The sequence below is a fragment of the Pelophylax lessonae genome (assembly GCF_965119305.1).
Source record: "Pelophylax lessonae genome assembly, chromosome: 3".
In the NCBI taxonomy this organism is placed as follows: Eukaryota; Metazoa; Chordata; class Amphibia; order Anura; family Ranidae; genus Pelophylax; species Pelophylax lessonae.
The window spans coordinates 283522298-283546017 of NC_138770.1; the positions used below are offsets into that span (position 1 = coordinate 283522298).

The window sequence follows — 23720 nt, forward strand, 5'->3', positions numbered from 1 at the left end:
CAGTCTGAGGTCCAGAGAGCTCTGGAGCAGGTTTTCATCAAGTATGTGTCTGTATATTGCTGCATTCATCTTTCCCTCGATCCTGACTAGTCTCTCAGTTCCTGCCACTGAAAGACATCCCCACAGCATGATTCTGCCACCCACATGCTTCACTGTCGGGATGGTATTGGCCAGGTGATGAGCGGTGCCTGGTTTCCTGCAGACATGACGCTTGCCATTCAGGCCAAAGAGTTCAATCTTAGTTTCATCAGACCAGAAAATTTTGTTTCTTATGGTCCAAGAGTACTTCAGGTGCCTTTTGGAAAACTCCAGATGCGCTGTCATGTGGCTTCGACTGAGGAGTGGCTTTCGTTTGGCCACTCTACCATACAGACCTGATTGATGGAGTTCTGCAGAGATGGTTATCCTTCTGGAAGGTTCTCTTCTCTCCACAGAGGAATACTGGAGCTCTGTCAATGACCATCGGTTTCTTGGTCACCTTCCTGACTAAGGCCCTTCTCCCCCGATCACTCAGTTTGCCTGGGTGGCCCACTCTAGGAAGAGTCCTGGTGGTTCCAAACTTCTTCCATTTACGGATGATGGAGGCCACTGTGCACCTTCGATGCGGCAGAAATTTTTCTGTACCCTTCCCTAGATCTGTACCATGATACAATCCTGTCTCGGAGGTCTACAAACAATTCCTTGGACTTCTTGGCTTGTGCTCTGATATGCACTGTAAACTGTGGTACCTTATATGAACAGATGTATGCCTTTTCAAATCATGTCCAGTCAACTGAATTTACCAGGGGTGGACTCCAGTCAAGTTGTAGAAACATCTCAAGGATGATCAGTGGAAACAGGATGCACCTGAGCTAAATTTTTAGTGTCAAAACTGATTACTTATGTACATGTGATTTTTTGATCTCTAATAAGTTTTCAAACATTTTAAACTAAATTATTTCAGGTTGTCATTATGGGGGATTGGTTGTAAAATTTTGAGGAAAATAATTAAATTGTATCCTATTTTGTAAGACTTAACATCACAAAATGTGGAAAAAGTGAAGCACTGTAAATACTTTCCAGATGCACTGTATTTTGAGTTCTTTTTTCCATACATCATTTTAGAAGACTAAACAATTTAGATTTTTAACACATATGAAACAGGATGATCAACAACAAAAACACAGGGAGTTAGATAAATTAAATGTTATTTTGCATGTCACAAAGAAAATGCAATATCCAATCTTATTTTTCTGATACCTCCAGCTCTTAAAAAAAAAAAAAAAAACAACAACAAAAAAAACTCCACTGGGTGGAACTGCAGATGTACAGAACCGTGGAGGGGTGCAATTATTAAAAGAACTAATCAGAATTCATACCAAGTTGACAGTAGGACATGTTATGCTACTTGATATTTTAGGCAAACTTAATTTGGTATTTTTTGACTTCTACTGGTTCATCTTATTTTTATACACGGATGCAGATATGTACTTTACATGTGCAGGATTATACTAAATAGGAATTCACCTTCAATGTTTGCAAATATTCAATTGGGTCATGAGTTTTGTAAATAAAAAAAGGGCATCTGCATGTTGATACAGGGTGACAAAGAAGTGTTTTACACGTCATGAGAGGACAATAGCAAGATGACACACAGACTGATATGTCAGATTTATCCTTCCTGGAAAAGTACCGGCATTAAAATGAACAAGTTTACAGTCACATACAAACAAATGCTGAACATACAGATAGAAAGCAACCATCCTCAGAGGCTCCAACACAGACCAGCAATGGGCCTCTGACTTGTTTAACAACAGCAAGAAACAGGTGCAGCTTGCTTCCATCTTCAGCAGAGGATTCAAAACATACATGATGTTTAAACTTTCACAACACTGGTGGGGTTGGGGATGAATCATAAGAGTTTGATAGTTTTTTACGTCCTCTACAATTCCAGCAAAACACTTGCTTTGGTATCGACAACGGAGCATTGCCCGCCATGTACGGTGAGATCCAAAACAGATGAGGATGATGATGGTGATGAACATTGCTTTCTTTGTCTCTTTATAGGAGACCAACAGCACATTATTTGATGAGGTGCTACCTGCACAGTCTCTGGAACTAGCAAACAAAGAGGCAGCACCGGGGCTATGATGAAGTTAGCAGATGAATGTGGCATTTGCATAAAGCAAGTAAATAGCCACAGGATCAATCTAAAAACGGATGACAGGGTAAACTAGGATGTTCCACAGATATGTGATGAAATCCATGATTTGAGAACATGAAGTGGAAATTGCGCTCCAGGACTAGTAAACAGGCCCAAACCACCAAGAGAATGAAATAGAATACGGTCTTATAAGATGTCTCCAAATGTCTCTTTCAACCCTCCGGAGATGCTGCTAGGGTTGATCTTCAAATCAGTCCAGCCAGAAGAAACTGACTGTGTAATTATCTGTTGTGTTAATTTGTACAGGCTATGTACATTCTATAAGGTTCCTTAGTGCTACACTGTTGTACTTTTTGTCCCTGCAATTTGAGGACGTGCAAATTCCACAAAGTCATCAATGAGAACTGGCCATGCTCCTGTAGAACAAAAAAAAAAAAAAAGCAGTCAGATGATAAGAAGAAGGTGTAAACATTTAGATACAAAAAGTAAATTGAGTCCATTGCTCATAATTATATTCCTCTTTTGGTGTTCAAAGTCTTTCACCAAACCAGTTGTTATAAACCTGCAACTTACTCTGCCTGTGCGGTCAGCAATGGGGTACAAGGCCTGGAACTGCTAACTCTGTCAGGTTTTTAATGCCTGAAAAAACCTATTAGCAGTTCCAGGCATTGTGTAACGGGGTGACTACTGCTATGCAAATGCCATCAAAAAGTCGCTATTTGCATTGTCACTATTTGAGGGCTTCAGGCTGCTTTGGATGGCAATGCTAAAGTGGAGAGTACTTTATTATTTCTTACAGGCACACAGTTATCCATACCTTCTTCATCGTAGTTTGACATATCATCTGCTATCATTGTGCTGAAATCTAGTAGAAGGTTCCATGTGTCCTTCGGTATTGATCGTTTATGGTGTTCCTGCAGGTAGAAAACAGACATTAGGAAAAAAATAGTTCAGGACAGTTTCGTAACACATACCACACAAATTTCATATTCTAAGTGAGGTTCACCAGACTGCTACTCTTTGCCCCTGCAACATACATTCAGCCTGATAAAATTAGCTTAACCACTTGCCAACCGCCCGCCGCAGTTTTACTGCAGCAGGCTGGCTCGGCTGCGCGAATAATAAAGTGTGAGAACAGGTGCGCTGCTGGGATGGCTACTATCCACACCTATAAATGAACTGCAACACTCATCAACACAAGTACTCAAGAGCTTGCAAAAAGATATATAAAAGCAAAGGGTAGTGCGCTATTCAGATGTGTGATGAAGCTAAAATGATAATATGATAAACCAAGAAGTGTAATAGAAAAAACAATATGATAAACCTTCAAAATATATAAATAAATAACAAGTAAAAATCAAATGCTGAATAAATATAAAGCACATATCTATAAAAAAAAAAATCTTCCCAATTGCAGTGAATTTCTAAACATGCAAGACAATGCCAAAAAGTGCAAAAAGACAAATTGAAAAATGAAAGTTCAGAGATAAACAAAACATATATATATATATATACACACACATACATATACATACACACACACACACACACACACACAATATTGAAAGTCCAAAAAGGAAAGTTCAAGAAAAAAAAAAGTCTGAAAAGTTCTTCCACTCATCGATTGGATAATCTGGTGCTCTCACCTCTAACAATTAGAGTCAATGCTTGAGACAAACTGTGATAAAATTCCTCTCTGTGGGGAGACTTCTCCTCTCAGCGTATTTTCCCCAGATATATAAATAAAAAGCATATAGTGTAATATTGTCAAGAAAAGTAAATTATCTTTAAGATAAGTGACATAGAAGGTTCATCAATCAGTGCAGTGCATATGAACCAACATGCTGTGACGTGCAATTATGCAAGTGAAGTGATATCAGGTGAAAAAAACCAATAACACCTCTGTAAACAAAAAAAAAAAAAAACACTGTGCAGTGTCCCACAAAACAAAAACAAAAAAATGGGTGAATTATCTTTCACCAAAGTGTGTGGCTAAATTGCGCGCTCACCTTCAGTATAAAAAGACAAAGCCTTTAAGTATTCTATGATATCTCCTTGGACTGTCTTCATATAGCAATCAGCTCAATGTATATAAGGAAGAAGAAAGGTCCAAATTAAAGTATCAATCAAAGACTTTATTTCCTTAAAAACACTTCTCACTTACATCAAGGTAAGGGATAACCTTCTGGTGCATTGTTCCCCTGACAAGTCAGTAGGTAAATTGCAGTTCAAGTTTCCAATAACAGCCAGTACTCTCACCACGCTACTACTCACAAGATGCAGCCGACGCTTCTGATCTGTCGCCTCCCTGGAGAGACAGCTTGTGGGTGATGACAGACTGCGGGTAGGAATGCTTCACGTCACTAGCTCCTCCTACGCATTACGTCACAGACACGACATCCTCAGACACGTGCATCTTGTGAGTAGTAGCCGTGGTGAGAGTACTGGCTGTTATTGGAAACTTGAACTGCAATTTACCTACTGACTTGTCAGGGGAACAATGCACCAGAAGGTTATCCCTTACCTTGATGTAAGTGAGAAGTGTTTTTAAGGAAATAAAGTCTTTGATTGATACTTTAATTTGGACCTTTCTTCTTCCTTATATACATTGAGCTGATTGCTATATGAAGACAGTCCAAGGAGATATCATAGAATACTTAAAGGCTTTGTCTTTTTATACTGAAGGTGAGCGCGCAATTTAGCCACACACTTTGGTGAAAGATAATTCACCCATTTTTTTGTTTTTGTTCTGTGGGACACTGCACAGTGTTTTTTTTTTTTTTTTTTTTTTTGTTTACAGAGGTGTTATTGGTTTTTTTCACCTGATATCACTTCACTTGCATAATTGCACGTCACAGCATGTTGGTTCATATGCACTGCACTGATTGATGAACCTTCTATGTCACTTATCTTAAAGATAATTTACTTTTCTTGACAATATTACACTATATGCTTTTTATTTATATATCTGGGGAAAATACGCTGAGAGGAGAAGTCTCCCCACAGAGAGGAATTTTATCACAGTTTGTCTCAAGCATTGACTCTAATTGTTAGAGGTGAGAGCACCAGATTATCCAATCGATGAGCGGATGAATTTTTCATAGACTTTTTTCTTGAACTTTACTTTTTGGACTTTCAATATTATATATATTTTTTATCTCTGAGCTTTCATTTTTTGCACTTTTTGGGATTGTTTTGCACGTTTAGAAATTCACTGCAATTGGGAAGATTTTTTAAAATATTTGTGAATTATATTTAAGCATTTGATTTTTACTTGCTTGTTATTTATTTTGAAGGTTTATCATATTGTTTTTTCTATTACACTTCTTGGTTTTACATATTATTATTTTAGCTTCGTCACACATCTGAATAGCGCACTACCCTTTGCTTTTATATCGGCTGCACAAAATTTAGCCCTACATGGGTCGCGCGTGGTGCTGGGGGGCCGGCGCGCTCCCGCCCCCACTAGGCAGCGGAGATGCCCAATCAGGGGACCGGCGACTGCGATTGCCACCGGGCTCCAGCGATCACTCCCTGCTGAGAGAGGACAGTCAGCTGTTGTAAACACAGCTGACAGTTGTTCTCTCTAAAATTATCAAAGAGCACCTGTGATCCTTCTATATAGGATCACAGGTCTCTATGGTCATTTCACAAGCTCATCCCCCATACAGTTAGTAAACACTGCCCTAGGCTCACACTTAACCCTTTGATCACCCCTAGTTTAACCCCTTCCCTGCCAATGTCATTATTACAGTAACAGTGCATATTTTTAGCGCTGATTAATGTAGTAATGTCACTGGTCCCCCCCCAAATGTGTAAAAAATGTCAGTTAGGGGTCTGATCTGTCCTCCGCAGTGTCGAAATCCCGCTAAAAATCGCAGATCGCCACCATTACTAGTAAAAAATTAAATAAAAATGTCAACTCTTTCCCCTAGTTTGTAGACGCGATAACTTTTGTGCAAACCAAACAAAATACGCTTATTGCGATTGTTTTTTAACAATAAGATGTATCAGAATACAATCTGGCCTAAAAGGATGAAAAATTGTGTTTTTTATATATTTTTTTGTGGGAATCATGTATAGTAGAATGTGAAATGTTTTTTTTTTTCCAGAATTGTTGTTTTTTTTTTTTGCTTATAGCGCAAAAAATAAAAATGGAAGAGGTGATCAAATACCACCAAAAGAAAGCTCTATTTGTGGGAAAAAAAGGACATCAGTTTTATTTCAGGACAGTGTTGCACGACTGCACAATTTTCCGTTAAAGTAACACAGTGCCGAATCGCAAAAAAATGTCCTGGTCATTAAGGGGGCAAATCCTTCTGGGCCAGAACTGGTTAAACACATTCCATTTACCTATAAGACAGTCTTGAGGGAAATAAAAGTATCTGAATTCAGTAAGGTAGTACAAAGAGCTGAATGTGGTAACTAAGCTCTTGTTTACTGAACCAATGAAAGATAACTTCTGACTGGTTACTCTGGGTTTCTGCAAACTGCTTCTCATCTTACTAAATAAGTCTGAAAATGTTGCACTGCACATGACTACCTCCTGTTTAACATAAAGAGGTGGCCTCAGACTGTAGCTGCCAAATAATGTAAAAGCAGTTACTGACATTGTAGCAATTAATTTAAATTTGTTAAAAAGTGGGGGGGGGGGGGGGGGGAAGCAATCTTACCAATAAAAACTTGTTCCATAAGTCTAGGAATTTGAATCGTCCATTTAGTACTAAATTCCAGTAGGCAATGGCCATCTCTAAGTCTGAAAAGTGACAGTTGAGAGTTTAAGTCATTTCACAGAACATTTATTTTGATATGCAAAAGGTTACAGTGGACCTATCAGTAACTTCACAAGTGTACGCAACTATATTCCTCTTAGTTTAGAATATGCTCCAAAGGTATTACAACCCAAATTCAAAAAAAAGTTGGGACGCTGTAAAGAATAGAAAAAGAATAAAATGATTTGCAAATCTTATACACCCATATTTTATTCTCAATATAAAATAGAAAACATATCAAAGGCTTAAACTGAGAAAATGTATCATTTTAAGAAACAATAAGGTCAGTTTGAAATTGATGGCAGCAACACGTCTTAAAAGAGTTCACCACAGTGTAGCATTCCTTCTTTTAACACTCTGTGTAAACGTCTGGAAACTGAGACCAGTTACTGGAGTTTTGAGAGAGGAATGTTGTCCCATTCTTCCTCGATACAGGATTCTAAGGCCTCATGGGCGTATGAAAATGCATATACATTAGATAACCTGGAGTTGCTTTCAGGGGCATTAAAAAACAAATGGCAGATGCCTCTAGTAGGGCCATTTGTTCTGCCCATGTGTATGAGGCCTAACTGCTCCACAGTCCTGGCTCCTCTTTGTCATATTTTTCTGATAGACCAGCTAAAGGTGACTGTAAACCCTCAGCTTGTAAAACAACTAATTCTGTTTAAAACAGAAATGAAAGGCAAAACATTTGTATATACATATACAAAACATTATAAATACTTCTTTATGTGATCACATTTCCTACTGCACAACTGGGTGTGGGGAACATCAGCACATTAAACTTCCCAGCAAAAATCTGTGCAGGGAGGGGGGGGGGGGGGGAGAGAGAGAGAAACATCAGCACATTAAACTTCCCAGTGAAAGGCTGTGCGTGGGGGAGAAGAGGGGTTGTCTCATCATTGACATGGCTACAAAACTGACTATGGTGCGTTTTCCTGCTTAGGGTAGTTCGTTTTTAATAGGAAAGGGACTGCCAGGAACGACAGGGATTTCACACAAATGAAGCAATACAAAGAGTACAGGATATTTTTTCATACAAGTACAGGTACCGCAGGAACTTTAAATGCTGGTTTTACATACTTGTTAAGCACTTGGACTCTTCTACTAAGAAGCCATTTTGTCATTATAGTTGCAGGGTGAGGTTTAGTATTGTCCTTACTGAAACATGCAAGCTCTTCACTGAAAAAGACATCTATTGGATGGTAACATATCCTGCTCTAAAACCTGGATATATCTTTCAGTATTGATGATTCCTTTCCAGATGTGCAAGCTTCATATTGCATACACACTAATGCACCCCCATACCATCAGAATTTGGGTTTTGAACTGAGCACTGATAAACTGGAAGGTCCCTCTCCTCTTTAGTCCAGAGGATGGGGTACCTACGGTTGCAAGAAATTTTAAAATTAAGACTTGTCTGAACACAGAACAGTTTTCCAGTTTGCAACAGACCATTTTAAATTAGCTTTGTCCCAGAGAAGACGTTGGCATTTTTAGATCATGTTCAGATATGGATTCTACTTTCCATGATAGAGCTTTAACTTGCATTTCTGGATAGCATGTGCTCACAAAGTGATTTCTGGAAGTATTCCTGAGCTCATGCAGTGATGCCCATCACAGAATCCCGTTTTTATTGCAGTGCCGTCTAAAGAGCCTGAAGATCACGGGCTGCCAATATTATCAAATATTATGTTTTGCCCTTGTCCCTGTGCACAGAGATTTCTACAGATTCTCAGGGTCTTTTGATGATTCTATGTACTGTAGATGATGATATATTTAAAGTCTTTGCAGTTTTACATTGAGGAACATTATTCAGAAAATGTTCGACAATTTTGAGACACAGCTTTTCACTGATTGGTGAACCTCTGCCTATCCTTACTTCTGAGACACTGACTCTCTAAGATGCTCTTTTTATACCAAATTGTGTTACTGACCTGTTGTCAAATGAATTAGCTGCAAAATGTTCTTTTAGTTCTTCCTTGCTAATACCACTTACTTTACTATCTTTGTTGCCCTGTCCCAATTTTTTTGAGCCGTGTTGCTGTCATCAATTTCAAATTTACCTACATTTTCTAAGTTTAAACAATTAAAGTTTCCTATTATGAATAAAATACGGGTTTATGAGAATTGCAACTCATTGCATTCTGTTTTTATGCAGATTCTGCACAGTCCCAACTTCTTTGGAAATGGGGGTAGTAGATTGTAAAAAATATTTTATTTTTATTACAATCCAGCTAAGCGACTGAACTTAAAGAGTAACTCCACTTTTGTTGCAGAAAAAAAAAAAAAACATTTCCCTCTGGGTGATCCTTGTACATTACAGGGATTTTAACAAACTTTGTTACAGATTCCTACCTTCTAAAGAAATAGCTTTTTGTTTCTCTGTGTCAATGTAGAAAGTGAATCTAATTAGAGCATCTTTATAATTATCAATCAGCTGCTACATTTGCAGGGTTGTAATGAGGAAAGTCGCAGTGTCTGCATCCATTTAGACGTATCTCACCAAAAATTACATGTTTTGTTGCAGGGGATGTCCAAAATCCAACTTGTACCTTAGTTCAGACTTCTGGGAAAATCAGTGGGCCAATCACACAAACAGGAAAGGACATATCTGGGGGGTGTTCTATTCACCCTCTATGTACAGAACGCCTTGGGGTTGCCATATTGCATTGCATTTTACAGAACATTACAGCACTGCAAATTGAAAAGGTAACTTGTAATAATGTTAAAATCTTAACACTAGCAGCCCAGGTGGACTCTCTTTTTTCTCCTTATGAACTTTTAAAAACTTTTTAGGTCTCAAGCCATTCTAGATTCTCCCTTCTGATTGGCTGAGACACAGCAACGATTGCTGCTGCTGTCAATCACAGTCAGCTAGCCAATCCGGAGACAGAGGATGCGGGGACGGGTCGGGGCTCTGCATCTGAATGGACACAGGGAGCTATGACTGGGCTCTGGTGCCCCTATAGCAAGCTTCTTGCTATGGGGGCACTGAAAAGGAGGGAGGGGCCAGGATCACAAAGGAGGGACCCGCGAAGAGGAGGATCAGGGCTGCTCTGTGCAAATCCACTGCAACAGAGCAGATAAGTATAACGTTTATTATTTTTATAGGAAAAAAACAGACTTTACAATCACTTTAAATGACGATTTGACATGTGTAGCAATTATATATGCTATATATAAGCACCAGGTGCTGATAGGCCGCATATTTGCATGCAGCCAGAGCCAGGGGTTAATTTGCATGGAATAAAAACATTAAAAAAAAGTACACTAGCTTCTACATAAAACTTCTAGAACAGATCTTTTAATACCAAGCATTTAAAAGTTGTCACACTATGCCAATTTCAAGCCAAAAACATCAAAAGCGGCATTAAACCCAAAAGCAAACAAACATTGTATGGGTTTTTGTTTTTAGAAATCATACTCACCTGGCTGAGCCAGGTGCTGGCTCGGGCTCTGGGACTTCAGCCCACTGTTTGCTGAAAATGGGTCACAGGAGTGCAGAAAAAACTGCACTCCTGTGACCCACAAACTTCTCCAGCAATGATATTTCAGATTCTTAGATGTAATGGATGCATTCGATTTTTTATTAGGCTCTCTCTTATTTTCATCTGATGAGCCAGTCATGTTGTTTTCAAGAGAACATGCTCTCATGCAAACACATCAGTTAAAAATGCAGAGACAAACCATTTACCAATGACAGGGGTGCTTACCATGATCAATGCTTACCATGATCAGCTTTTATTTGTGTAAAACTTTTTTTATCAAAAGGAACAAAACTGCTGTATAACTGCAGTGTGAGCTGGAGTTTGGCTTCAACTTTGTTTTTTTATCACAATCTGCTTGTACATCTAACAATAACCTACCCCTAGATTAGCAATGCTGCTGCTTGCTGCTGCTGCTTGCTGTGGCCCTGCGCTCCTTCCTTCTAATACAGGAAGTGTATTACTGGTCAGATCACCAGGTGAAAAGAGAGGGGGAGGGGGGTGAGAGCCTAAAAAAAAAAAAAAAAAAAACCCAATGCAGCCACTACATCTAGATTGGTAAGCTGCAACATATTACATTTTGGTTTTTGGATTAATACCGCTTTAATGGAGGCAGTAGATAGTAGCCACAAATTGAAGCAGTAGCTCTCAAGGCTTTTACTTGCCAAAAAAAAAAAAAAAAACACGGCATTACACAATTACTATTTAGAACTATAAATGTACATACCTGTACATGGGAAAATACATACACTTTGCATCTCACCTCTGTCTGTGGCATTAATCAGTTTTCAACATTAATTTCAAAATGGGTCCTCTTTAAAAAAAAAAAAATTGTAGTGCCAAAATGTATTTGTATACTGTGTCTCTAATCATAGCAGTTGTCATTTCAACATACCTAGACCTTTTTGGCCTGGATTTTTTGCAAAGTTGAATGTAAACTGATAAAAATCCTTAAACCTTCCTGGCTCTTTCAATTCTTGTTCCATTTTCGGTAGCTGTGCTTTTAATTTTTCTATGCTGTCACATCTGAGAAAGATCCGTACAGAAACAAAACAAGAAATGCATTAATCCAATTCCTAAAATATCCTATGAAGAGCCATATGATCAAAATGTCCTCATTGACACAAGCATAAAGTTCCAAATAATAAAACATGTTGTGGGATTTAGCATATGGTAGGATATGGCTACAGATAAAATTAACTCCATATGAATGTCTGCATTAGCAATATGGCAGCAACATTAATTGCATTTGTAACAGACACCACAGTACAAGCTAAACAGATTTTTAAGATTAGAATACTAAAGTAATTACACTTTTATATATGTTATATTAACGCACAGAAGGCTAACAGAGAACAACGCATTGTGATATTACTGCTGAATTCCAGGCAAACACTCCAGGAAGTTTTTCATGAATAGATGCTTTTTGTTTTGTTGACCACTGTCACTGAAACTGAAAGTAAGAGAAAGTACAATTTGTTCCTAGAACAGGAATACCAAGGTGGGCATTTCTCTCACTTTGGAAAGATTCCATTTCACTTCCTGTTGCATCTACAGCATAGGAAGTGCAGGAAAATCTCCCCGATGGGCTTTAGTCATTTTTATACCTCAACCAAAATGAAACAAAATAAGCTTTGCCACTGGAAATTCTTTGGCTCTTCCACTGCCTGAGCCATTAAAAAAAAAAAAAAAAAAAAATGATTTTCTGAAAGCAGAGACCCTGTAAAAAATGGTGGCAGTTGCAATTTCTTTTATGACACTCGATATTTGCGCAACTGTTTATTAAATCTATATTTTCAACAAAACAGAAATTCAATTTTAGTGTATCAACCAAATATACCAAGCCTCAAAATTGCAAAAGCAACAAACTACTGTACCCATATTTGTCCATAGGCGACACTTTAAAACCCTTTACAAGTCATCAATTTCGATTTAACAGTGAAATGCTGGCCCTAAAATGATTGGCCTCGCTCTGGCATGCGTGTTGATAGCTAATATGTAGAGAATGACTAGGTGTCCCGGGAGCCGCACATCAAGTCAAGGCCTGCTGTATGATAGTGGATGGCAGTGTCAGCCTGGACCCCCGCCAGGCCACGCCCACCACAAATTCTACTCCGCCCAGCTTACTCATGGGGATGGAATAGGCAAGCTCCCTCACCAGCCAGCACAAGACTTCATTCCCATAAAGCCTAAGCATCTCACATATCCTTGGTTCCCAGATAGCCAATATGTGAGGCGCAATCATCATTTTCATATTCATATTCATTCATGTGTATGTGGGAGCAGGGGGCCTTTTCAAAGTGTTTTTTTTTTTTTATTTTATTATACTTATTTTTGACATTTTGTTTTTTTTTTTTTTTTTTTTAGTAGCCCAGGGTGGTCCAACATGAACTCAAACAAAAAAGTGAACAACTTACCCTAATTCTATCATTCCATCCATAAATTCCTGCTTGGAAAACTCGCACTGTGTGGCTGCTCTGAATTTCCATGCAATAATTAGCACACTGACACTGGCCGGGTCGAGCGCTAAATCATCACAAAACTGCTGGATGCCATCTATTCCAATTTTATTTTCATCCTGAGGGTCTGCGTAGGAAATAAAAATCAGCATGCTCAGACATCAGAAGGGACAGCCGGAAGAAAGAATGCATTGGGTCAAGTATTTAGCTTGTCTGTACAGATGATTCTAATGCAATGCTCAGAAAAACGGCTAAGTAGGATAGAAAAAGCATAAGCATGACATATTTAATATGGCAGCACTGATGAAGTTTAACATGCAGGCACCATAGCAATCGGTTGGATGATGTACTGCAATCACACAAGAGAAAGAAGATCTAAAGCGTCTGCTATGAATTACTGAACACAATGCCCATTTTGGTGTGTGCTTAGGGCAGTGATGGCGAACCTTGGCACCCCAGATGTTTTGGAACTGCATTTCCCATGATGCTCAAGTACACTGCAGAGTGCATGAGCATCATGGGAAATGTAGTTCCAAAACATCTGGGGTGTCAAGGTTTGCCATTACTGGCTTAGGGTATGTCACACAGCTGTGTTCTCTATCCAAGAGAGGAGCAGTATGTGAAAGCCAACAGTATGCACACATGTCTAACTACAGTAAATCAATGCATTGGTCCAGAATAGTGACACCATCCCCACTGAACCTGAATACTCTGCCCCAGTGGCAGCACGCATTCAACCCTCACTGAAGTCAGCTGTATTTTTAGAACATGGACCAAGCCAGATTATAGGGCAGCCTTCTGTAGGTACCCCTAAGGCCTATTCACATGGGTGTTGAGACCACGAGTCTGTGGCTGAGCCTTGTGTTTTTATGAGTCTTGAGCCTCCAGGTGCTGTATGCAGGTAGCCCATATAAGTGTATGGGAGCACAGTGCACAGACACAGTTGCTTGTCCCATACCGAAAGGCAAATGGGTGAGAGCCCCTGAACGCAGTGTGTGTTTGGGGCTGCTCACTGGCACACCTGTCACACTGGAACGAGCGGCTGTGTCTGTGCAGCTACTGTGCCCTTATACACTTATCACTTATATGGCTGCTCAAGCCACATCAACACACAACCCAAATACAGGTCTCGGCACCCGTATGAATGAGACATAATAGATTGCCTGACTTCACATACTAGTCAGGGTACAAGGTGGTGCAGGATTTTTGTTTAATCAGATTTTACATTTTGGGAGATGTTTTTACAGATTTTAGTAAACATTACAATAAAGTATAAAGACACACAAACAAGTTTCAAGCAACCTATATTGTCAGCTGTTCTAAAATACATTAGTGTGTGTAAACATGTACACATTCAAGGTATTAAGGCCAATAATGCACATACACAGCACACTTGCAACCCCATGTGCTGACCCAAATTGCATCATTCAAAGAACAACTGCCATGTTAAAGGGAGTCATTATCCCACTTATCGCCCTTTCTGCAGCCACCTAGACCAAGGTGCATTTCTTAGTTGCCCCATGCTGCTCATATAAACATATTTCATAGGAGATGAGCTCATTCAATTATGTGGCTCAGTCTCAGAATGCAGGAGCTGTGCTTGAATCCCATCTTAATCCACAATCATCTTACAAGCGGCAAAAAAAAGATCTTGTTCCTGCAAGAGCAGCAATCCAGTCCAAACTGGAATTTTGCAGGTATAAAAAAAATTGTGCATTTATTTTTTTTGTTTTTGTTTATTAGGAGCCTGGAAAACATGACACTCACCACCAGCAGATTGTGGGTGCAATGCAGGGCTCTTGCAGACTCTTGAGTGTAAGCTGTCTGGCTGTACATTGTATGGCCAAGCAGTTACACACTAACAGGAAGCATCAATGAACCAGCACAGCGCCATGGTAGTTCATTGAGAACTATAGGCCGACAGCTGCAAAGTCATCCGGACCTTGTAGTTTTCTATTCATAGAAAACAGCCATGTTCTTTGCAGATTGTGACAGAGAGCGGGGGGAGAAGATCCCCGTCGCCTGTCATAAAGGGGAGCAGGGGGCAGGAGGATTTGTAACATGTTACAAAAGGTTATCTTATTCTTTAAAGCCAGGGTCTCTTTAAAAAGGTCCTTCTTATGTAGCATCAAAAATGTGCACTATCCATAACAAAAGTCTGGGCCACATAAAAAGAGGAATATGAACAAATGTAAAAACCAATTCTGAAACAGAAATAAATGACCCTATGAACAAGGGCTGAATCTAGAAGAGGAACATTTCCTATCCTTGCAGAAAGCCAGATATATAGTATTCTGTACTTCTCACCAGAAACCATTTACCTAAAAATACATTTGTTGCTAAAATGAAAATACATTTGCTGGAAGCTGAGATTTATAACAAAGTTCTGTTCTCACATTTGCTACATCACATTCTGTAGATTTTCTTTCCTTGTACTTGCCTGTACTTACCTTTGTATCTGTTATAAAGTTGTTCTAATTTTTTTCTGTCCAAAGCTCCTTTTACACTTTCTCGAATATAGTGTTCAGGATTTTGGAAAAAGTTATCTGTGGCAACATCTAGCTTCCAGTCATTCTGGGACAGGCAACTTACTGCAGTCTTTTCACTAGATTGTGTGAAGATCATAAACTGGCGAACTTTATCTTTCTGCGAGGATTTCAACTTGTTCTGTGAAAAGAAGGGAAGACCATTACATACTAATTACATCACATGAAGTTCCACAACTACCTCAACATCGTGTGAAACCCAAAACACTACCAACTTTATTTTGGAAGTTTAGCTTCCCCAGAGGCCCCCGCAAAAAAGCAATTTAAAAGAATGGCAAGCAATAATGATATACATCTCATATATCACAACGTTTTTTTTCAGGCTGCATTCACACTTCTCTTTTAAGGCAAATTCACGTTGCATTGAAATTCATGAAAGCGCTTAAAAGTGTACTTTATATTGCACATCAACAGATGTAAAACGCGGTGCGAATTTGGCTTTAAAGCGGAACTTTACTCTCTTAAAGTGTTTGTAACCCAAAAAAAAAAACATTGATACTGTTCCCCTAAACTTTAGGCATGGTATACAGCACAGTGCTTGTGCTATGTAATTTGTCCCCCTGTATTACCTAGAATACATGGCTAATCCTGCCTGGTTCTGCCCTCCCACCTGTAAACTGACAACGGTTTATCATGGCTGCTGAGCGCTGGCCCGTGGTAAGTTTACGTGCTTCCGTCATCCGCAGCTCTCCCCCTCCCTGTCAGCTTGTGTGTGTGAGCCATCTTCTCCCTGCCAATTCCTTGCTGCTGCTATACTGTGTAAAATAACTGTCTTTAGAATTCCCTCTGTTATATCGTCTGTGGCGAAAATGGCGCCCATCCACACACTGTCTTAGCATGTAGTGAGCTCCTCTTAGTAAAAAAATGGATTCAGCTTGGTCTTCTACCTATCGGAAAACACACTCCAACATGATTTGCCCAAGATTAAGCCTCTCTTGGGCAATAGATTAATGTGTTATGTTAGGAAAAACCTACTGAAATGAACAGGCTGCCAGTGCACCAAAACCTCCAGAAAATGAGACGCAACACAAAATGTGTATTGCAACACCCTATGAAGCAATGCAACATGTTGCAATACACGTGCGTTGCCCCATACCACAAAGCATGCAACGTGCAATATCACATTGCAAAGATATAAACAGGCTCTCAACAGGCAACAATTTGTCTATTTGTCCTGGTGATCATTGTCACAATGGAAAATCCAAAATTCTGAGTTGTCACCAGAACAGAAATAGAAGGGAAATCTAGCAATGGGAACACTTGTCTAAAGTCCAACTCCAGGCAAAAATAACATCCTAAAGGCTAAGCTCAGCTAACAGAGCATTGCCCCTGTGATCGGTGGATTTGCAGGGGCAGTGTCCAGCTTCTGCAGACATATCCTCCAGCTTTCTTGCCCATACCTCTGTAGAGGCTCTCAGTTAGAAAGTTGGAGGACATGTCAGCGGACTAGGAGGGAGCTCATTAGCACCCTCGCAGTCCATTGAGAACTAAAAGCCGTCTGCTGTGCTGGCAGATGGGACTTGTAGTTTTCTCATTGACTGATGGCTGTGAATAAATGATGCAGCTGTGCAGGTGGAGCCCCGCACAGCTGCACCATTTTCAAACATGGCAGCAGATGTGGCAAAGGAATCTCAGCCCGAACCCTTTGGAATGATATGGATTTCTGCACAAATTGGTCATAAAATGTGATCTGATCATCATCTAAGTCACAAAAATAGACAATCACAGTCTGCTTAAACTAATAACACACAAAGAATGAAATGTTGCCATGTTTTTATTGAACACACCATGTAAACATTCACAGTGCAGGAGGAAAAAGTATGTGAACCCCTAGACTAATGACATCTCCAAGAGCTAATTGGAGTGAGATGTCAGCCAACTGGAGTCCAATCAATGAGATGAGATTGGAGGTGTTGGTTACAGCTGCCCTGCCCTATAAAAAACACACACCAGTTCTGGTTTTGCTTTTCACAAGAAGCATTGCCTGATGTGAATGATGCCTCGCACAAAAGAGCTCTCAGGAGACCTACGATTAAGAATTGTTGACTTGCATAAAGCTGGAAAGGGTTATAAAAGTATCTCCAAAAGCCTTCCTGTTCATCAGTCCACGGTAAGATAAATTGTCTATAAATGGAGAAAGTTCAGCACTGCTGCTACTCTCCCTAGGAGTGGCCGTCCTGTAAAGATGACTGCAAGAGCACAGCGCAGACTGCTCAATATGGTGAAGAAGAATCCTAGTGTCAGCTAAAGACTTACAAAAGTCACTGGCAAATGCTAACATCCCTGTTAGCGAATCTACAATACGTAAAACACTAAACAAGAATGGATTTCATGGCAGGATACCACAGAGTAAGCCACTGCTGTCCAAACAAAACATTGCTGAACATTTACAGTTTGCACAAGAGCACCTGGATGTTCCACAGCAGTACTGGCAAAATATTCTGTGGACAGGTAAAACCAAAGTTGAGTTGTTTGGAAGAAACACACAACACTATGTGTGGCGAAAAAGAGGCACAGCACACCAACATCAAAACCTCACCCCAACTGTGAAGTATGGTGGTGGGGGGCATCATGTCAGGGCCTGGACGGATTGCTATCATCGAAGGAAAAATTCCCAAGTTTATCAAGACATTTTGCAAGAGAACTTAAGGCCATCTGTCTACCAGCTGAAGCTCAACAGAAGATGGGTGTTGCAACAGGACAATGACCCAAAGCATAGAAGTAAATCAACAACAGAATGGCTTAAACAGAAGAAAATACGCCTTCTGAAGTGGCCCAGTCAGAGTCCTGACCTCAACCCAATTAAGATGCTGTGGCATGACCTCAAGAAAGCGATTCACACCAGACATCCCAAGAATATTGCTGAACTGAAACAGTTCTGTAAAGAGGAATGGTCAAGAATTACTCCTGACCGCTGTGCACGTCTGATCTGCAACTACAGTAAACGTTTGGTTGAAGTTATTGCTGCCAAATGAGGTTCAACCAGTTATTAAATCCAAGGGTTCACATACTTTTTCCACCTGCACTGTGAATGTTTACATGGTGTGTTCAATAAAAACATGGCAACATTTCATTCTTTGTGTGTTATTAGTTTAAGCAGACTGTGATTGTCTATTGTTGTGACTTAGATGATGATCAGATCACATTTTATGACCAATTTGTGCAGAAATCCATATCATTCCAAAGGGTTCACATACTTTTTCTTGCAGCTGTAGTAAATGACTTACCTTTCTTCTGGGTGGTGGTTTCAGCAATCACCTTGTCCTGGCACAGTCAGATGCAGTCTTCAATACTCACCTATTCCTTGCTCTGGAAATCTTGTTTCCTGCCCCAGGGACTGGATTATTTCAGCCAATTATCTTCTTGGAGACTTGTCCCCTTGCAGACTTCTGTAGCCGCTGCCTATGCCATAGGTCCCTCGCCGCTGGAAGTTGCAACTCCACCAACACGAATAGTCCATGTGACATGATGATGTGGATAACAGAAGGACCCACTGGATGCAAACAAAAGAGCAGAGGTGGCTCGGAACACGAACGTCACATGACCGTGACTCCAGGTAAGTAAATAAGGCATTTACACAATTTTATTTCAGTGATAAACTAGAAGGCGGTGGAAAGTGATATTGCTTTGCCCATGGTTGGGCTTTAAGGTCTCCTTCACATGGGTGATTAGGGGCATGCACTGGATTCCAACAACAAGAATCAGCATATTTTTGCAGCTGGAAAGAGAAATGTATGCAAACAGCACAGAACGCTCAACCTGTACAAAATAATGACAGGCTGCGAGAAGCTATCACTGCTCCTATGCATCCATAAATGCAGTGGTTACCTGCAGACAGGTGTGTCCAGGCTCCGAAATCTGTCCCTAACTGCAGCATGCGCATTTACCCTTGGACACCCGTGGCTGAAATTAAAAAACAGTTTGGGCTTTGGATTAAAGCAGAACAAGGTGACCTGGCTGCTGTGGGAGGTCTTGCCATAATGTGCCGGTATCACAGCAACATATTGGCACATTATGGCTCACTTACTTCTGGACCGTGCTCTCCATCGATGACAGGTCAATGCCCCTGACACTGCTCCGTCCGCCGCTTCTCATGGGTTTTGGTTCATCTCTGCCCATTGGAAAACCACTGATATTGTAACTCCCATATGTACTTCGTCCCTTGGCTCTATTATCGCCATATACACTGCATGGTGCATGCATCATTTAGTGTACACCGCTAGTGCCCAACCTGAGGCTCTTTGGCACATGGACCCGCTGAAGACACTAATCTGTGTTTCCCTCTTGCCCTTAGAAGTGATTACCAGCAGTCTCATGTAACTTGTCTGCAATCAATGGATACCTCCTGAATCATGTTTTCTGTCTCCAACAACTTCTATAACTTGTTCTAGGGCCCCTGGCTGCCTCTCCCATCGGGTCTAGGGCCCCTGGCCGCCTCTCCTACCGGGTCTAGGGCCCCTGGCCGCCTCTCCTATCGGGTCTAGGGCCCCTGGCCGCCTCTCCTATCGGGTCTAGGGCCCTTGGCCGCCTCACCTATCGGATCTAGGGCCCCTGGCCGCCTCTCCTATCGGATCTAGGGCCCCTGGCCGCCTCTCCTATCGGGTCTAGGGCCCCTGGCCGCCTCTCCTATCGGGTCTAGGGCCCCTGGCCGCCTCTCCTATCGGGTCTAGGGCCCCTGGCCGCCTCTCCTATCGGGTCTAGGGCCCCTGGCCGCCTCTCCTATCGGGTCTAGGGCCCCTGGCCGCCTCTCCTATCGGGTCTAGGGCCCCTGGCCGTCTCTCCTATCGGGTCTAGAGCCCCTGGCCGTCTCTCCTATCGGGTCTAGGGCCCCTGGCCGTCTCTCCTATCGGGTCTAGGGCCCCTGGCCGCTTCTCCTATCGGGTCGCCGCTCCTATCGGATCTAGGGCCCCTGGCCGCCTCTTCTATCGGATCTAGGGCCCCTGGCCGCCTCTCCTATCGGATCTAGGGCCCCTGGCCGCCTCTCCTATCGGATCTAGGGCCCCTGGCCGCCTCTCCTATCGGATCTAGGGCCCCTGGCCGCCTCTCCTATCGGATCTAGGGCCCCTGGCCGCCTCTCCTATCGGGTCTAGGGCCCCTGGCCGCCTCTCCTATCGGGTCTAGGGCCCCTGGCCGCCTCTCCTATCGGGTCTAGGGCCCCTGGCCGTCTCTCCTATCGGGTCTAGAGCCCCTGGCCGTCTCTCCTATCGGGTCTAGGGCCCCTGGCCGTCTCTCCTATCGGGTCTAGGGCCCCTGGCCGCTTCTCCTATCGGGTCGCCGCTCCTATCGGATCTAGGGCCCCTGGCCGCCTCTTCTATCGGATCTAGGGCCCCTGGCCGCCTCTTCTATCGGATCTAGGGCCCCTGGCCGCCTCTTCTATCGGATCTAGGGCCCCTGGCCGCCTCTTCTATCGGATCTAGGGCCCCTGGCCGCCTCTTCTATCGGATCTAGGGCCCCTGGCCGCCTCTTCTATCGGATCTAGGGCCCCTGGCCGCCTCTTCTATCGGATCTAGGGCCCCTGGCCGCCTCTTCTATCGGATCTAGGGCCCCTGGCCGCCTCTTCTATCGGATCTAGGGCCCCTGGCCGCCTCTTCTATCGGGTCTAGGGCCCCTGGCCGCCTCTTCTATCGGGTCTAGGGCCCCTGGCCGCCTCTTCTATCGGGTCTAGGCCCCTGGCCGCCTCTTCTATCGGGTCTAGGGCCCCTGGCCGCCTCTTCTATCGGGTCTAGGGCCCCTGGCCGCCTCTTCTATCGGGTCTAGGGCCCCTGGCCGCCTCTTCTATCGGGTCTAGGGCCCCTGGCCGCCTCTCCTATCGGGTCTAGGGCCCCTGGCCGCCTCTCCTATCGGGTCTAGGGCCCCTGGCCGCCTCTTCTATCGGGTCTAGGGCCCCTGGCCGCCTCTTCTATCGGGTCTAGGGTCCCTGGCCGCCTCTCCTATCGGGTCTAGGGCCCCTGGACGCCTCTTCTATCGGGTCTAGGCCCCTGGACGTCTCTTCTATCGGGTCTAGGGCCCCTGGCCGCCTCTTCTATCGGGTCTAGGGCCCCTGGCCGCCTCTTCTATCGGGTCTAGGGCCCCTGGCCGCCTCTTCTATCGGGTCTAGGGCCCCTGGCCGCCTCTTCTATCGGGTCTAGGGCCCCTGGCCGCCTCTTGTGTCCTGCCCTCAGTTAGAACTCTCTCTTCTCCTTTATTAGGATCACAGTGTCTGCTCTAAGTCTAGGACCATCTCATGTAATATGTCCACAGTCTCTTGTATTCTGCCCATAGTATCCTGCTGTGTCTCTGCTGTCTCTGTTTTTTTGCTTCTCTGCTGTCTTTGACATTGAAAATTCTCTGAATATGTATGTGGCCCTTTAGTGATGTCGAGGGTCACACTTGAGGCTCCCCCATATCAAGAAAGTTGACCATCCCTGGTGTAAACAGAAAGAAAGAACACAAAGAGCCGTCTTTTCAGAGGTATCTGACAGAGAGAGGGGGTGACATGTTACAACTTCCAGGACAGTTATGGTGTGGGTCGTGTTCTGTGGCGGTACTGCCTGCTGAATACGGAGGGGAGGATTTTGGCAATTCCATGAGGCAAAGCATCCTAGTGGCGGAATGTGTACAACCCTGTACGACTCCCTTTGCAGCTCAAGGGGTTGGTAAAAACACAGCTCAACCACCTGTTTATATCAGTCCCCCCCCCCAATCACAAGTACCAGAGCTCTGAAGAAGGGGTCCCCGGTCTCTGATGAGGGACCTCTCATTCATACAGTACAGATCAATGAATTCAGAGTGTACAGGCAGCACTCCTCTTCTCCTGACCTAGCAATGGTCCATGTATTGTAGGGAATAGGACTGTCCAGTCTTCCCTGTGCCATGACACCAGAAGGCCAGCCCTGTGACAGATCTAGCAGGCAGCCTTCCCTGTACACAGCTCATACACATGACATTACACAGGCGCTACTTCCAGCCACAGTCAGCCAGCTAACCCCCCTCCTCCCCTGACTAGGCCCCGAGACCCCGAGCTAAATTTGCGGGTTAGCCGCCTTCCACAGGCGCCTCCTTCCCGTGTCACCTCCCCTCCTTAGCCGAGGCCTGGCACCCCCTAGGCCCCCGGTGTAAGCCCCGCACTGTGTCAGTGAGCGGCCGGCCCGCTCCTCTCTCTCTCTCACTCACCATGTTGGTGCTCGGCCTCCCGGTGAGTGTGAGTGGCGCTCTCACGGACTCTCGGCGATCTCGCTCATGCGCAATGATGCTGCGGCCTGCGGCGGGCAGGGGGGAGAGCAGGGCCGGCATAGACGGCGGGTCCGGCCCGGGGATACACTGGGAGCACAGGGGCCGACACACAGCTAGGACTGAGGGGGAGGAGAGGGGCCTCACCCACACATACAGACGGGAGCAGCCCCCCCCAACCGTTTATTTTGTGACTGTGTGTTATGGAGGGCCATATTGCCTGAGAGGATCTTGAGACATTTCCACCTTCTAATCACACCTTTAGAAAACTGCAACTGTGCAATACTTGGAGACTGCTTCCAGCTAAAAATACGTCTAATAAAGTATTTACTGCCAAAACTAGCCTGAGCTCAGTCATGTGTTTCATTGGGGAAATTTCTCCTTACTTCCTGCCCTGGAGACACAACAGGAAGTGAGAGGGAATCTCTCCAAGAAAAGGAAATCTTATAAAGTAGAAGTCCAGCTAAAGCCTAACTAAAACTGACCACTGAACCCCTGTTATGCTGACTAACCTGTGTAATAAAGATTTATGTATACATTACACAGGTTCTGAGGCTAATATAAGGCAGTTTAATTTCCACTTTAATCAGCCATAGAACCTGTGTAATTAACCACTTTAATTGTTATTAACCCAACAGATTTACCCTCTTGACCAGGCGTTTTTTTGCAATTCGGCACTGCGTTACTTTGACCATTGCGATGCTGTACCCAAATACTATTGATGTCCTCCCCCCCCCCCCCCCCCCCCCCCACAAATAAGAGCTTTCTTTTGGTGGTATTTGATCACCTGTGCAATTTTTATTTTTTTGCGCCATAAACAAAAAACTTGCGGCAATTCTGGAAAAAAAAACTATATTTTTTTACTTTCTGCTCTAAAACATTCCCAAAAAATTAAAAAATCAAATTTTTTCATAATTTTAGACCATATATATTCAGCTACATAGTTCTCGTACAAACTAAGGGGAAGATTTATGTAATTTTTATTTATTTTATTTTACTAGTAATGACAACAATTAGCGATTTTTAGCGGGACTGAGACATTGCGGCAGACCAATGGGACACCTGACATTTTTGACACTTTTGGGGGGGACCAGTGACATTAC

General features: G+C 42.9%; 1 protein-coding gene across 1 annotated transcript; it reads right to left on the bottom strand.

The window, feature by feature from the left end:
- Nucleotides 1-1170: 1170 nt before the first annotated feature.
- DCUN1D1 (defective in cullin neddylation 1 domain containing 1) lies at nt 1171-22727 on the bottom strand. Its single transcript, XM_082251889.1, has 7 exons — nt 22561-22727; nt 15313-15529; nt 12821-12989; nt 11299-11429; nt 6817-6899; nt 2961-3057; nt 1171-2559 (listed from the first exon to the last, which is right to left on the bottom strand). The coding sequence occupies exons 1-7, from the start codon at nt 22678-22680 to the stop codon at nt 2480-2482; spliced, it is 897 nt and encodes a 298-aa protein (XP_082108015.1). The 5' UTR covers nt 22681-22727; the 3' UTR covers nt 1171-2479.
- Nucleotides 22728-23720: the final 993 nt, after the last annotated feature.